The 14,069-nt window shown below is 30.7% G+C and overlaps 5 protein-coding genes across 5 annotated transcripts; all 5 read left to right on the forward strand.

Annotated features, from left to right (window-relative positions):
- Positions 1-687: 687 nt before the first annotated feature.
- Positions 688-1,548, forward strand: SCDLUD_000297 (uncharacterized protein; the record flags this gene model as incomplete). The annotated part of the gene is made up of 1 exon (XM_046081517.1): positions 688-1,548. The coding sequence occupies one exon, from the start codon at positions 688-690 to the stop codon at positions 1,546-1,548; it is 861 nt and encodes a 286-aa protein (XP_045936640.1).
- Positions 1,549-2,297: 749 nt separating this feature from the next.
- On the forward strand, positions 2,298-4,172 carry AIM9 (Aim9p; the record flags this gene model as incomplete). Its single annotated transcript, XM_046078649.1, has 1 exon — positions 2,298-4,172. One exon carries the CDS (start codon positions 2,298-2,300, stop codon positions 4,170-4,172), a length of 1,875 nt encoding a protein of 624 aa, XP_045936641.1.
- A 225-nt stretch (positions 4,173-4,397) lies between these two features.
- On the forward strand, positions 4,398-7,401 carry SPO22 (Spo22p; the record flags this gene model as incomplete). Its single annotated transcript, XM_046078648.1, has 2 exons — positions 4,398-4,446; positions 4,550-7,401. 2 exons carry the CDS (start codon positions 4,398-4,400, stop codon positions 7,399-7,401), a joined length of 2,901 nt encoding a protein of 966 aa, XP_045936642.1.
- A 1,080-nt stretch (positions 7,402-8,481) lies between these two features.
- Positions 8,482-9,894, forward strand: SER33 (phosphoglycerate dehydrogenase SER33; the record flags this gene model as incomplete). Its single annotated transcript, XM_046078647.1, has 1 exon — positions 8,482-9,894. The coding sequence occupies one exon, from the start codon at positions 8,482-8,484 to the stop codon at positions 9,892-9,894; it is 1,413 nt and encodes a 470-aa protein (XP_045936643.1).
- A 1,174-nt stretch (positions 9,895-11,068) lies between these two features.
- RPN2 (proteasome regulatory particle base subunit RPN2) lies at positions 11,069-13,891 on the forward strand (the record flags this gene model as incomplete). The annotated part of the gene is made up of 1 exon (XM_046078646.1): positions 11,069-13,891. The coding sequence occupies one exon, from the start codon at positions 11,069-11,071 to the stop codon at positions 13,889-13,891; it is 2,823 nt and encodes a 940-aa protein (XP_045936644.1).
- Between the last annotated feature and the right edge of the window lie 178 nt (positions 13,892-14,069).

Below are 14,069 nucleotides of genomic sequence, written 5' to 3' on the forward strand. Positions count from 1 at the left end.
ATATATTATTTTACACACCAATTAAGATAAAAAAAAAATGAAAAATTATAATCTATTTTGACTTAAAGCGTTTTGTATGTAATATATTAATATTTAGGGGTAAAAGGATGGGAGAAAGGAGAAGATATTATTTAAAATAATAATACATATATGCAATGGTATAGAAACAGCTGCACAGCATATAAATATTTTTATTATTAAACTTTACATTTATTATATGTGAAAATTCTATTATCGCCTTCATTGTAAAAATCCCTATTTTTTATCCCCAGAAAAAAAAATGATTTACTTTTTATATCTAAAGTCGCACTAACAACAACAATAATAATAATGCTAACTTTAAAAATACAAAGCCTTTTTTTTTTTTTTTTTTTTTTTTTTTTTTTAATCTTCTTTCTCGATTATATTTTTTCTAAAATTAATAAAATTCTGGGAAACACCTTTTCCTTTTTTTTTTTCCTTTCTCTCTTTCTTACTTACAGCCGCCTTTCTAACTATCACTATTAAACTACCTTTCCTTTCCTTTCTTTTCTTTTCTTTTTTTCCTTTTTTTCTCTCAATCGTCTAAAAAAAAAAAGATTTATTATCTTTTTCTTCCAACGTAGCTTTGTTGAATTTAGATACTCCGCAAATTTCATACGTATAGAAATTGAAGTAATTCATTAAAAAAAAAAAAAAGAATTGAAAATGCACGACTTATCGAAGCCAAATAGTAAATTACACGTGTGTAATGATACGAACACTCAAATTAATACGTCTAGGAAACAAGATTATCTATTTGCTTCGACAACACCCGAAAATCTACTCAACAGGGATGAATCGAAATCAAGGATATCATTAGGTCCATCATCTTCCTCAGATTTTAACTACGATATGAATGGTAACAATAGAGAATATTCATACGACCAAGAATCTGTTGGATCATCAATAGCTTCCCACAACAATATCTCAAGACCACAATCTAGAGCTTCTGTTACCTCAGGGTTATCTACGACTGCTGCCAAAGATGGAATTGAGGGAAAAAGAGTATTAAGAGCTGGTATTAGTCCTTACTCTTTGAACCTGTTAAATGCGTTAAATGCTGTCAACGTGAATAAGTCGCTATCATCCCATAATTTATTTAAGAATAATAATGAAAGCAACAACAGTAATAGTAATTCAATTGAAAATGACAATCCTTTTGCTTCCCCTATGACCATAAGAGAAAAAATGAAATTATTGAATATAGACAAGAGAAGTCCCGTTCCTTCCCAATTTGGCTCAATGAGAGGCGATGATCCGGTAAACACTTCTATTTCCAGTGAAAATATTGAAAGACCAAATATAGAAAGTTTATTGAAAGAATCGCTCATTGGGGAACGTGGTTTAGGGAACCAATTACATTTAACTTCTAATAATGAGAGAACGTTGGAATCTTTCAGCAATGCTAGTACTATTGGCGATGATTATTCATATTTGCAAGATGGCTTTTCAAATACTTCCACTTCATTGGTACCTACGACCACAGAAAGTGTAATTTCAGCTGGCAACAGTGAACGTGATGCTTAGAAGAATAGAAGAGAAGACTATTATTTTAATTTTTTTTTTAATTTTTTTTTTTTTATTTTAATGCAGCGAATTTTTTGCTTGTATTTTTATTTTTTATTTTTTATTTTTAGGGATTTTTCTATTAAAACGGTTTATTTTTTTAAACCGCGAAAATGTGTATATACTTTTTTTTTTTCTTTTTTAATTCCATTAACTATAATTACAGTTTCTAGTGGTTTTACTATGATATCATTGTTGTTTTGATTAATTTTTTTTTTCTTTTTTTTTAATTTTTTTTTTTTTATATAGAACAATTCGATGTATTTTTGTTTCATGGATTTTTGATTTGCCTTTAATTCATATTGCAATGTGTTTTTATTTTATTTTCACTTATATAATTTTTCCATTTTCCATTTTAGATCTAATTTTTTTTTTTTCTTTTTTTCTTTTTTTTTTTGAATCAATAAAACAAAATGTTGTTAATTTAAATATATTTCTTTTCGGGACCGATCAAAATAATTGTTAACAAATTTAATTCAATTCTTTACCATGTATTAAAAAAAAAAAAAAATACTCCTTTTGTCTTTTCACGTGGGTTTTATAGTTTATTTTTAAGGAAAAAAATTTTTTTTTTTTTTTTTTTTTTTTTTCCCCCTCCTTTTTCTCTCCCTGCCATTTCCTTTACATATACATATATATCTAGACTTTCAGTTAATCCTTGATTAGTAAAATAGAACAAAAAAAGAAAATCAACAAACTATTTTGAAGACATGTTTCATAGAGCTTCAAAGGCGAAAAGGGCAATAAATGCCATTTCTTTTTTGAAGAATAAATCATCCAAAATTACTCCTGTTGGATCATCCATTATTGTGAAGCACACTTTAAGTGTCAATTCCTACCGGTTTATTAGTTCCAAACCTAACGAAGTGTTCACTAAATTATCAGATGAAAACGATCCACAGAGAGACTCCTTTTTTAAATACACTTGGGGTAGTTGGTTAAAGAATGACAAGGCAGAAAAGGAAAAAAGAACTACAAAATTTTCTTTAGAAGGACTAAACAAAATTTTAGACGATTTATATTTACAATCTAAGTGCTTATCAATTAAAGATGATGAGATACCTGCTCCCACTTACAATAAAAACTTGACAGTTAGTTTGCCACATAATATCCTTCCAAAATCAATTGGCACCATTAACGATAAAGTTAAGATTAAAGTCATGTCTAGTATCCACGAGGGTAAGCACCATAGAATTTATAAATTAGATTTAACCAATCAGAAATCCTTTATTTTAAGAATTCCTTATCCAATGGAAAGTGAACAAAGCATAGCACAAAGAATCAAAAGTGAGGTTGCTTCGATGGATTTTGCTGATTTGAAATTAAATATTAAAGTTCCAAAAACTTATTGTTTTGGTGTTAATACTTTAAATCCAATCCGCTCGCCTTTTATTCTACAAGAATATATTGAAGGTAACTTATTAATGAAAAAATGGAATCCTTTAATAGAGGACGATTTATCAAACGGTACTCATAAAAAAGTTTTAAATGAGGTTATTTGTCCCTTATCGGATTTCCAATCTAAATTGGCAAGTGTTACGTTCACTAAATTTGGCAGTTTGTACTTTGCCAAAGATTGTAAGAACACAGAACCTGCTTATGTTGGCGAAGAGAACAAAAGTTTACAAAATAGGTGGAAGATTGGTCCTACCACAGAAAAATGCTTCTGGAGAAAGAAATCTGCTATGAAACCAGAAGATCATGCCAAATTTTTGGGACCTTGGAGTAATCCGTTGAGCATTGTTAAAGATGCAGCCTCTGTGGAGTTAGAAAACATTAAAATTAGGTTAGCTGTGGGTGATGCCAATCCTAACTCTAACTCGCATGATTCAAAAACTTTGAAATCGGAACTTAAAACATTTGATAGATTAGTCACACTTGCCCCCGTTTTATTTAGTACAAAGTCTGAAGCTATTCCAAACGTTGAAGATTTGTTTAAGCCACGTCTACAACATGCAGACTTGGATCCTATGAACGTGTTGGTTACTAATTCTGGAGAGAAATATTTGTTAGACTTTGAATGTAGTTCAATTAAACCCTTTATTTTGAATCATCCCCCAGCATTTATTAGCTATGACGGTCCTAAGATTTTTGCCTTGGACACAAAACATGCAGAATACAATAAATTATCTGAGCCAGAAAAAGAACAATACAAGTTTATGTACAAACGTACTAGGAATTTGTTTTTGTGGGAATCCGCCTTGAATGAAAGATCTCCAAAATTAATATACACGGTTGCACCACCAGTTAAAATGTTAAAATCACCATATTTATCGGCAATTTTAAAGAAAACTGATGAAGAGTATTTAAATATTGATGAGCATTTAATATACTTACAAAGCGTGTGGAAAGATTTAGCTGCCAATAAAATTGTTGGTAGTGAAACTTATCCAGTAGCTTTTTCCAATGCAGAAATTGAGCAACATAAGGTTGATATTGAGGCTTATGATAAAAAATTGATGAGTATACCATTTGCAGCTACTCAAGGTTGGATTCCTCAAGATATGTTTGATAATTTAGTCAACCAAAAGCTTTTGATAAAAGATGAAAATGGGGACTACAAATTGGATGTAAAGTCTGTTTAGAAAATTAAACATGTATATTTCATATTTTTAAATTTTTTTTTTTTTTTTTTTTTTTTTTTTTATAAATAATATTTTGGCGGCTATTTGTAAAATAAAGATGCCTTAGTTTTTTTTTTTTTTTTTTTTATAGTGTAAATCACTTTGCAAAGATTTTTAGTTTATATTCACATGAAAATATTCAATTTTAAAACAAAATAAAGGCTCAAATATCCAAAGAAAAAAAAAATGAATGAGAGTAACTGTAATTTTCAAGAATCAGTAAGTGAAATCATTGGTATGTGTTCTTATTTAAAGCAAAACAAGAAAAACCATAATGGAACCAATTAACTATATACTAACTTTGCGCAAGTTACTTATTTATTTATTTATTTATATAGATTACACAAACTGGTTAACAAATGAAATAACTACAACTTCTAAATTGGAGCAAAAAAATTTAACATCCATTGAAGATAAATTAGATTTATTGATACCGATGGTGGAAAAATATGACCAATCAATTAGAATAACAATGCTTTCCATTGATGACGATAAAATGTATTTATTGGAAAACAATGTTTCTAATTTATGGAATTCGATTTCCATTGGCCTAAAAGTGGATCATAATGCTTCCCTCCAGAGACTTTTATGTAAATGTAAGTTTTTTGCTACTCTTTTGTTTTCCCTCATAGAGGCACTATCTTCTTCCACAGAACACAAAATACGAATTTTAAAATGTTATGTTAGCTGTATCAAAACATTTTTAGATGGCAATTTTACCGAAGTTCTAACCAAGGTTCAAGAAAAAAGTGAACTATTGTTACCTTTAGTTGAAGAAGTCTGCAAAACTCCTGAGGGTAAAAATAAAGATAGTGTCAAAAAGTTAAAAATCGAATATTTTCTAGTAAACTTTCAATTTAATTTAGCAAATGACAAGTTTGAAGCGGCTGCCTTTTACCAATCCAAATTAAACACTTTTAAGGATTGTTGTTTAGTAGATGAGCAAAGTATAATTGAAATTTGCAGAACAATATACAATACTTCTTTAGAATTAACTGACAAAGAACACATTAACATGGAAGATGCAAATAGGGCAATCTCCTTATTAAATACAGCTGTACAATTCATAGATTCTAAAATGGGAACTTTAACAGCGGTTGAAAGTTACAATGAAGTGAACTATTTGGTATTGTGTTTACTTTCAAAATGTTTATTAGAAACCAAACAGTTCGTTGCCGCAAAGGAGGTCATTGATAAACTGCAGTCCCTTTTCCCAGATAAGATTAATACTTTTAAATTGGTTTTGCAATGGATTGACTTTCAAAATAGCACTGAAGAACCTCCTAAACTAACCACAATTGAACTTAGAGAGAAAACCATTATGAAAATGATCATGTCTGTTAATATTAAAGAAAATTTAGATGAACTAATCACTTGCATTAATTCACAGGGGAAATATGCTTTAGATTCAGCATTAAGATGTTTGGATAATTTGTTTTTAAACAGAATGGATCCTGAAAAAGATTATAAGTTACTAGAAAAACTTATATTAGTCAAGGTATTCCTTATTTCTCAAAATAAAACTTTGGAGAACATCTCTAAAATTAAAAAACTAGACGAGTTCTTTGATGTGTGTAATAAAATGTTTACATCCAAATTATCTTCGTCAACGACTCAAACTGTAGTCCCATTACTTTGGAGTGTTGGCAAACAATTGTATAAAAAAAAGAAGTACCTTGATAGTATAGGGTGGTTTGAACTAGGTTTGCATGAGGTTTTATCCATTATATGTGACACAAGGGCTAAATTTCAAAGAGCTTTACAATTGAGTCATTTTGAGTTAGGAAATTATGGAAAAATAAGCGAGATTTATGAAGCTATGTCTGAAAAAGACAAGAACCATAGTCTTTCGAAATTAATACTATTCAAGACATTGGTTAGACAAAAAAAAATAGAGAGAGCTATTGAGGTGTTGAACACAATAAACTCCAAAAACTGTTTGAATTACGGGGAAATATTATTATATTGTATAGAAGAAGTCAAAAAAACCACAGAACTTATTGTGCCATTAATTAATAACTTGCTTACATTCATTAATTTAGAAAGCGTTTCATTTGAAAACCTGAAGCCAGATTCAATAGTTTCGATTGCATCAGTTTTACGTTATTCCATACAAATGCTTTTAACGTTGAACGATGAAGAAAACGTTGAAGAATGGTTGATGGATTATGCAGGATTGTTGAAAGATTTGTTAACTACCTCTATTAATTTTTTTACCAAGATACAAACTTTGAAAAAAATAAGCATAAATACGGGCCATGGTTCCATTAACGTTTATGAATTAGAATGGTTCGCAGCGATTTGCTATAATTTACAAACTAAATGTTTTGGTGTAATGGACATAAAGTTGTGTAATCATCTTATGTATGTTGATATTGCTATTCAATTTTTACAATTGATCCGCACTTATGAATTATCAGCAGCATTTACCGAAGATATAAACTTTTGGTACTCTCGATGTATTATTTTAAAATGCTCATACATATTAGATAAAAAAATAAATTTATCCCCAAAATTATTGAACGAAATGAATAATAGTTTATCAGAGAGTTTGGAAGAATGTAGAAACATGTGTTTAAAGGATAATAAAACCCAAAGATTCAATAAGTCAACGCTTGATATTATTTTAATACTCTTTCAATGTTCACTCCAGGAAAAAGATGAAAAAAATATAGCAAATATACTTGAATTTCCAGAGGTATCACTAAATACAGAATTGTTAAAAAATATTATGGAGGTTTTGATCTCCAACAAGAAAATCTCTGATAATATACTTTTTTCAGTTTGTTTGAGGATTATATCCAAAGGTTTATGCGACAGTAAGATGAACGAGACGGACCTGTTTGCTTGGTTTAGATACTTATTATCAACAGATACTGTAGTAAACGAGAAAACTGATGCATGTTTAAAACTTCTTGATACTTTTCACGAAAGATTGAAAAGCGATGAAAACATTGATTTTGTATCGTCTCATTCATTAAAAAAGGATATAGATTGGTTGGTTATTTTTTGCTGGAATAAATGTGTTGAAGACGCCATTAATGGTTCAGAAACGTCTAGTGTACTTTGGTGTCAGAAATCAATTTTATTTGCAAAATTAGGTGGTCTAGAAGAAGCTGAAAAAATATTTTCCCTTTGGAGTTCTCTCGCAGAAGCAGCTGGTATACAAAAAAATTCTGTTTTATTATGATAATAGTATCTAGAAAAAGGAGTCACAAATTTGGCCTTGGAAAAAAAAAAAAAAAAAAAAAAAAAGAACGACAACGAAAATAAAACTTTTTTTTTTTTTTTAATATTAACTAGATGAGCCAAGTCATTGAGTCATCCTTCTTTTAACCTTATAATGAGTTTAGGTGGCATTATTTTAGGATTTATTATTTTTCATTTGATCTTTTTATTTTAGCCTATACTAATAAAAATATTGTAATTTCTGTTAATTGCATTTTACATACTGAGTAATAAAATGGTTTTTTCTTTCTTTCTTTGTATAATAGCTTTTACGTAGATGTTAATAAAATTTAACTAGTTTTTCAATTGATAATATGGGGAACCTAGCAGTAAATGTTTGTTTTGATGCACGAGTTTCTGTTGAAAAATGTACTGTGGTGGTATTTAGACACTATAACAATCCCAAAATCTGCATTTTAAATGAGTAATAACTATAAAATTAATTTCACAATAAAAGGTCATGTGAAATTAATAATTTTCGCTTAAAAAGAGTATTAATTATTTCTGCGGGGTTTCTACGTACTTTTTTTTTTTTTTTTTTTTTTCTTTTTTATGATCATACCTAAAAAAAAAAAAAAATTTCCTTTACCTGTTGCCTTTTCGTCATTTTTACAAATTTTTATCCATGGAGCATTGGCCTAGAAAAACTGCCACAGTTTTTGGTGAAGTTACAGAGAGGGAAAAAAAAAAAAAAAAAAAAGAAAAAGATATTATTACAATTTAATAATAATAATTTCTTATTAAAATGATATTCAATACCATTCTTTTTAATACCTTAATTTGAAGCCTAGTTAGTGTTAAAACTTTTTCAATGTTCTTCATTTCGTTTGAATTAGATATATATAATAGAGCTTATTATTTCAAAAAAACTATAGGTTTCATTTTTCTCGACCTTTCTTTTTTTTTTCTTCTTCTCCTTCTTCCTTTCCTTATATGTATATTTTTAGTAAAGTATCTTTAGAAAAATATATTTTTATAAAAATATGACAAACAAACTATCAGAAAAATAACCAATTCCAAAACCTGTTATATAATAGAAACCATGTCTTATCCACAAGAAATCCAAAATATTCAAAATTCTTTTAAAACTGCCATGAATTTATCCGGTTCTCCAGGGGAGGTTTCTACTTCTCCTACTGATTCTTTTATGAACAGTTTGCCACATCGTACCAGCGTTTCCAAACAAACCAAAGCTTTAAAACCTTTTTCTACCGGTGATATTAAGATTTTACTATTAGAAAATGTCAATAAAGGTGCTGTCGATATTTTAACCAACCAAGGTTATCAAGTTGAATTTCACAAGACTTCTTTACCGGATGATGAATTGATTGAAAAAATCAAGGATGTTCATGCCATTGGTATTAGATCAAAAACAAAATTAACTGAAAAAATCTTGAAACACGCTAAGAACTTAGTCGTCATTGGTTGTTTCTGTATTGGTACAAACCAAGTTGATTTAGAATATGCTGCTAAAATTGGTGTTGCCGTTTTCAATTCTCCATTCTCCAATTCGAGATCGGTTGCCGAATTAGTTATTGCTGAAATTATCTCCTTGGCTAGACAATTGGGTGACAGATCAATTGAATTACACACTGGTACATGGAATAAGGTTTCTTCTAAATGTTGGGAAGTTAGAGGTAAAACCTTGGGTATTATTGGGTACGGTCACATTGGTTCTCAATTATCTGTTTTGGCCGAAGCTATGGGTATGCATGTTTTATATTACGATATTATCACTATCATGGCCTTGGGTACTGCCAAACAAGTTTCTACTTTAGATGAATTATTAAACAAATCAGATTTTGTTACCTGCCATGTTCCAGCTACTCCAGAAACCAAGAACCTGTTGTCTATTCCACAATTTGCAGCCATGAAAGATGGGTCCTATGTCATCAATGCTTCAAGAGGTACTGTCGTGGATATTCCAGCTTTGGTTCAAGCTATTAAGTTGGGCAAGATTGCTGGTGCTGCCTTGGATGTTTATCCAAATGAACCAGCAAAGAATGGTGCTGGCTTGTATTGTGATCAATTAAACCCATGGACTTCTGAATTAGTTTCCTTGCCAAATGTTATTTTAACCCCACACATTGGTGGTTCCACAGAGGAAGCCCAAAGAGCTATAGGTGTTGAGGTTTCTCATGCTCTATTAAAATACATCAATGAAGGTAGTTCAATTGGTGCTGTCAACTTCCCAGAAGTTTCATTAAGGGCTTTAGATCTAGATCAAGAAAACACTGTTCGTGTATTATACATCCACAAAAATGTTCCTGGTGTTTTAAAAACTGTTAACAACATTTTGTCCGATCACAATATTGAAAAGCAATATTCTGATTCTAACGGTGATATTGCCTATTTAATTGCCGATATTTGTGATGTTAATCAAAGCGATATCAAAGATATATATGATAAATTAAATGCTACGCCATATAGAATCTCTATTAGAGTCCTTTATTAAGGCGCTTTATTATCTTCTTTTAGAAGTATATTTCTGGGTTTTATTCATTTTGTGTTTTTTGTAAAGGTTTTTTTTTTTTTCTTTTTTTTTTTTTTTCTTCTTTCTGTGGTTTAGGTTCAACCCTCTGTCATGTATTTACTTATATATATATATATATATATATATGTATATCAGTGTATAGAACATATAATATATATGAACTTTCGTAAAAAAAATAAGGGAAAGAATTGTTATCAGTAAATATAGTAATTAAACAAAGGTATATTACTATGTACACTTTTACTAGACAGTACAAACGTCATTAATTTTGACCTTGCCATTTGCAGAATTAATTTTGTTTAATCTTTAAATTGCAAGTTTCACTGAGCGGTTCATCTATAACACTACAGAACCTTAAAGAAGGCTCATCTATAAAAAAAAAAACAACATCATATATTTACCTATGACAAGAATGAATGTAACAGTAGTATCTCTACAGTTATACAATTGCAGCAATTACAAAATAAAATAAAACTAATATCATTATATTCAGTTTTTATAATTTGGAATTCAAACTTTATATTTTAATAATTAAAAATATAAATATTAATCTTCGTTCGTAAGATTCTTTCTAAACTTCCCGTGAATTGATACTAGTAGATATGTTGACTTTGTATTGTAACGACATAGGCCCTTCATATAATACGCAACATAATTGATAACAATATTTAAGCGTAGCAATCAAATAAATATTTCAATAATAAATATTATGATAGCGTATACCATCAACCTCCTTTCCATCGCAAAAAGTAGAATGAACTATCAACAATACCAAACCCATCTTTACGCCTTAATGCTTACAATCCGGGTAATACTTAAGGTGAATAATTTCAACGCGTATTGAAAATATTCCATACATACTCTTATACACAAATGAAAAGGAACGCAAAAAAAAAAAAAAAAAAAAAAGATTTTTATCCTAATATTTTATTTTTTTTTCCCTGTTCTCTCTTTTTTTTTTTTGGTTATTTTCTTCAAAGGGTGGCAAAAAGTAGTTGAAGTCAACATTAGAAAATTTTATTTCCTTTATTTTTAGGATTAACCGATTAACTAATCTAAGAACAATTTCTTAACAATCTGTTTTGATAAAACAAAAAAAAAGCTGAAAAACGTATAAAATAAAAAACATAACATTATGGCATCAGTTTCATCTGTTTCAGCTTATTTATCGTTACTGAAGGATCCTGATCAGTCAATCCAGCTATATGCTTTAAAATCTTTAAATGATATTGCCGATAGCACCTGGTCAGAGATATCTAATAATATTTCAGAATTAGAAGAGATCTATGATGACGAGCACTTCCCAGAAAGAAAGTTGGTTGCTTTACTTGCTTCTAAGATTTACTATAATTTAGGGGAATATGAATCTGCTGTTAAATATGCATTGGCTGCTGACGAGTATTTTAATTTCAATGAAAGTAGTCAGTATGTTGAAACCGTTGTTTCTCAAAGCATCCAAATGTATATTTCTTTATCTACTTTTAACTATGAACACCAAGATGGTCCAAAAAAAATAGACTCCAAGTTGAGTAATATTTTCGAAAAAATGATTGAAAACTGTATCAAAATATCTGAATTCAAATTAGCATTGGGTATCGCTTTAGATGCTTTTAGACTAGATATTGTTGAGAAAATTTTAGAATCAAGAAAAACTGAAGATAATGAAGCTAATTGCTTGAAATTAATCAATTATGTCTTATCATGTGCAATTACCACTGTTTCTTCAACACCATTCAAAGATATGGTTTTAAAAAGCCTATTCTCCACCTTAATCTCTTTCAAGGCACCAGATTACTTTACTTTATCGAAAATTGCAGTTCATTTAAACGATCATCAATTGGCGTTTTCCTTTTTCGAGAGAATCAATAGTGATGGCAATTCGACATTATCGTATCAGATTGCATTTGATTTAGTTTCTTCTGCCTCTCAAAGGTTTTTGGAAGGTTTGGTTGCTACTTTGAATAAATTTGAGTATGATCCAAAATTATTGGAGATATTTTCAGGACTACCGACCGCAGACTATAATAATACGTTTTTATTTAATAACAAGAATATCGATGTTATGTTGTTAGATAAAGCTAAAAACTCCATGGATGGTAAGTACTCCTTATTTCACAACGCTGTTAGTATTTCCAATGCATTTATGCATGCTGGTACTACTGATGATTCTTTTGTCAGATCTAATTTAACTTGGCTAGGGAAAGCCAAGAATTGGGCAAAGTTTAATGCGACTGCATCGATTGGTACCATTCACAAGGGCAACTTTGTTATGGGCCAAAAGATTATGGCGCCATATTTACCATCTAGTCGTAATCCGTCCCGTTACATAAAGGGGGGTTCTTTATATGGGTTAGGTTTGATTTATGCTGGTTTTGGCAAGGATATCATAGACTACTTGAAAGAACAATTAACCGCCAACAGTGCCAATGCAGGTGATGAGGGCGTGGATGTTTTATTACACGGTGCCTCTTTGGGGATCGGTTTGGCTTCCATGGGGACTGGCAATGCGGAACTTTATGACTCTTTAAAAGAAGTTTTATATTCTGATAGTGCCACTTCTGGCGAAGCAGCTGCGTTGGGCATGGGTTTAGTTATGCTTGGTTCTGGCAATGAACAAGCAGCTGGTGATATGTATGTTTATGCTCACGAAACCCAGCATGGTAACATAACTCGTGGGTTATCCATTGGAATTGCTTTGATTAATTATGAGAGACAAGAGTTGGCCAACTCTTTGATTCATAAGATGTGTGAGGACGAAAACCCGTTATTGCGTTATGGCGGTGCTTTTACTATTGCTATGGCGTATGCTGGTTCTGCCGATAACGGCGCTGTAAGAAAATTATTGCACATTGCAGTTTCTGACTCTGATGATGATGTTAGGAGAGCTGCCGTCACATCTTTAGGTTTTGTTATGATTAGGGATTATACCACTGTTCCAAGGATCGTGGAACTACTAGCCAAGTCGCATAATGCGCATGTGCGTTGTGGTACTGCTTTTGCTTTGGGTATTTCATGTGCTGGCAGAGGGTTGCAATCTGCCGTCGATATTTTAATGCCATTAATGAAGGATCCAGTGGATTTTGTACGTCAAGGCGCTATGATTGCTTTATCCATGGTTTTGATTCAACAGACTGAAAAGACTAATCCAGTTGTCAAGGAGGTGAACGAACATTTACTGAATGTTGTAACTAACAAACATCAAGAAGGGTTGGCCAAGTTTGGTGCTTGTGTTGCTCAAGGTATTATGAATGCAGGTGGCCGTAACGTCACTATTCAATTGGAAAACACTGAAATGGAAACATTGAACACTCAAGGCATTGTTGGGTTGATGGTGTTTTCCCAGTTTTGGCATTGGTATCCATTGGCACACTTTTTATCATTATCTTTCACACCAACCGGTATTATTGGTGTTCGTGGGGGTGATTTAAGCATACCAAAATTTAAATTTAATTGTCATACAAAGGAAGATGTTTTTGATTATCCACCAATGTATGAAGAGGCTGTGGATAAAGTAAAAGAAAAAGTTACCACTGCTGTATTATCAACAACGGCAAAGGCTAAGGCTAGAGCTAACAAAAAAAATGCTAGGAAGGATACTGATACTATAGAATCGAAGACTACGAAGAAAGAAGGTGCTGAACCAGATAAACAGCAATATGAAAATGTTGAGAAGACTGACGACCAAATTAAAATAAAATACACATCTTCATCATATAAGATTGAAAATGCCACTCGTGTTTTACCTCAGCAATTGAGGTACATTACGTTTTCTAAAGATGAGCGTTTTGTTCCCGTTCGTAAATATAAAGGATACAACGGTATAATAGTTTTGGTAGATAAAGAGCCTTTTGAACCAGTAGAGTTGATTGAGACTGTTAGACAACTAGGGAATGTGGACGCACCACTTCCAACCCCATTCAAGTTGGAAGAGGATTTGAAATTCGAAGAATTGTCGTGATTTATAATTGTATACTACTCTTTTTTAGTTAGCTAGTGTATTTGTTTACCCCTCATATCTCTTTTTTTTTTTTTTGGTTATATATATAAGTATTTTAATTAAAGTTATTTGCGGTAGCAACAATAATAAGTACAATGATGATACTGCTTATGGTATCAGTGATAATTAGAAGAAATAT

Source organism: Saccharomycodes ludwigii, chromosome I (genome assembly GCF_020623625.1).
Source record: "Saccharomycodes ludwigii strain NBRC 1722 chromosome I, whole genome shotgun sequence".
Lineage (NCBI taxonomy): Eukaryota > Fungi > Ascomycota > Saccharomycetes > Saccharomycodales > Saccharomycodaceae > Saccharomycodes > Saccharomycodes ludwigii.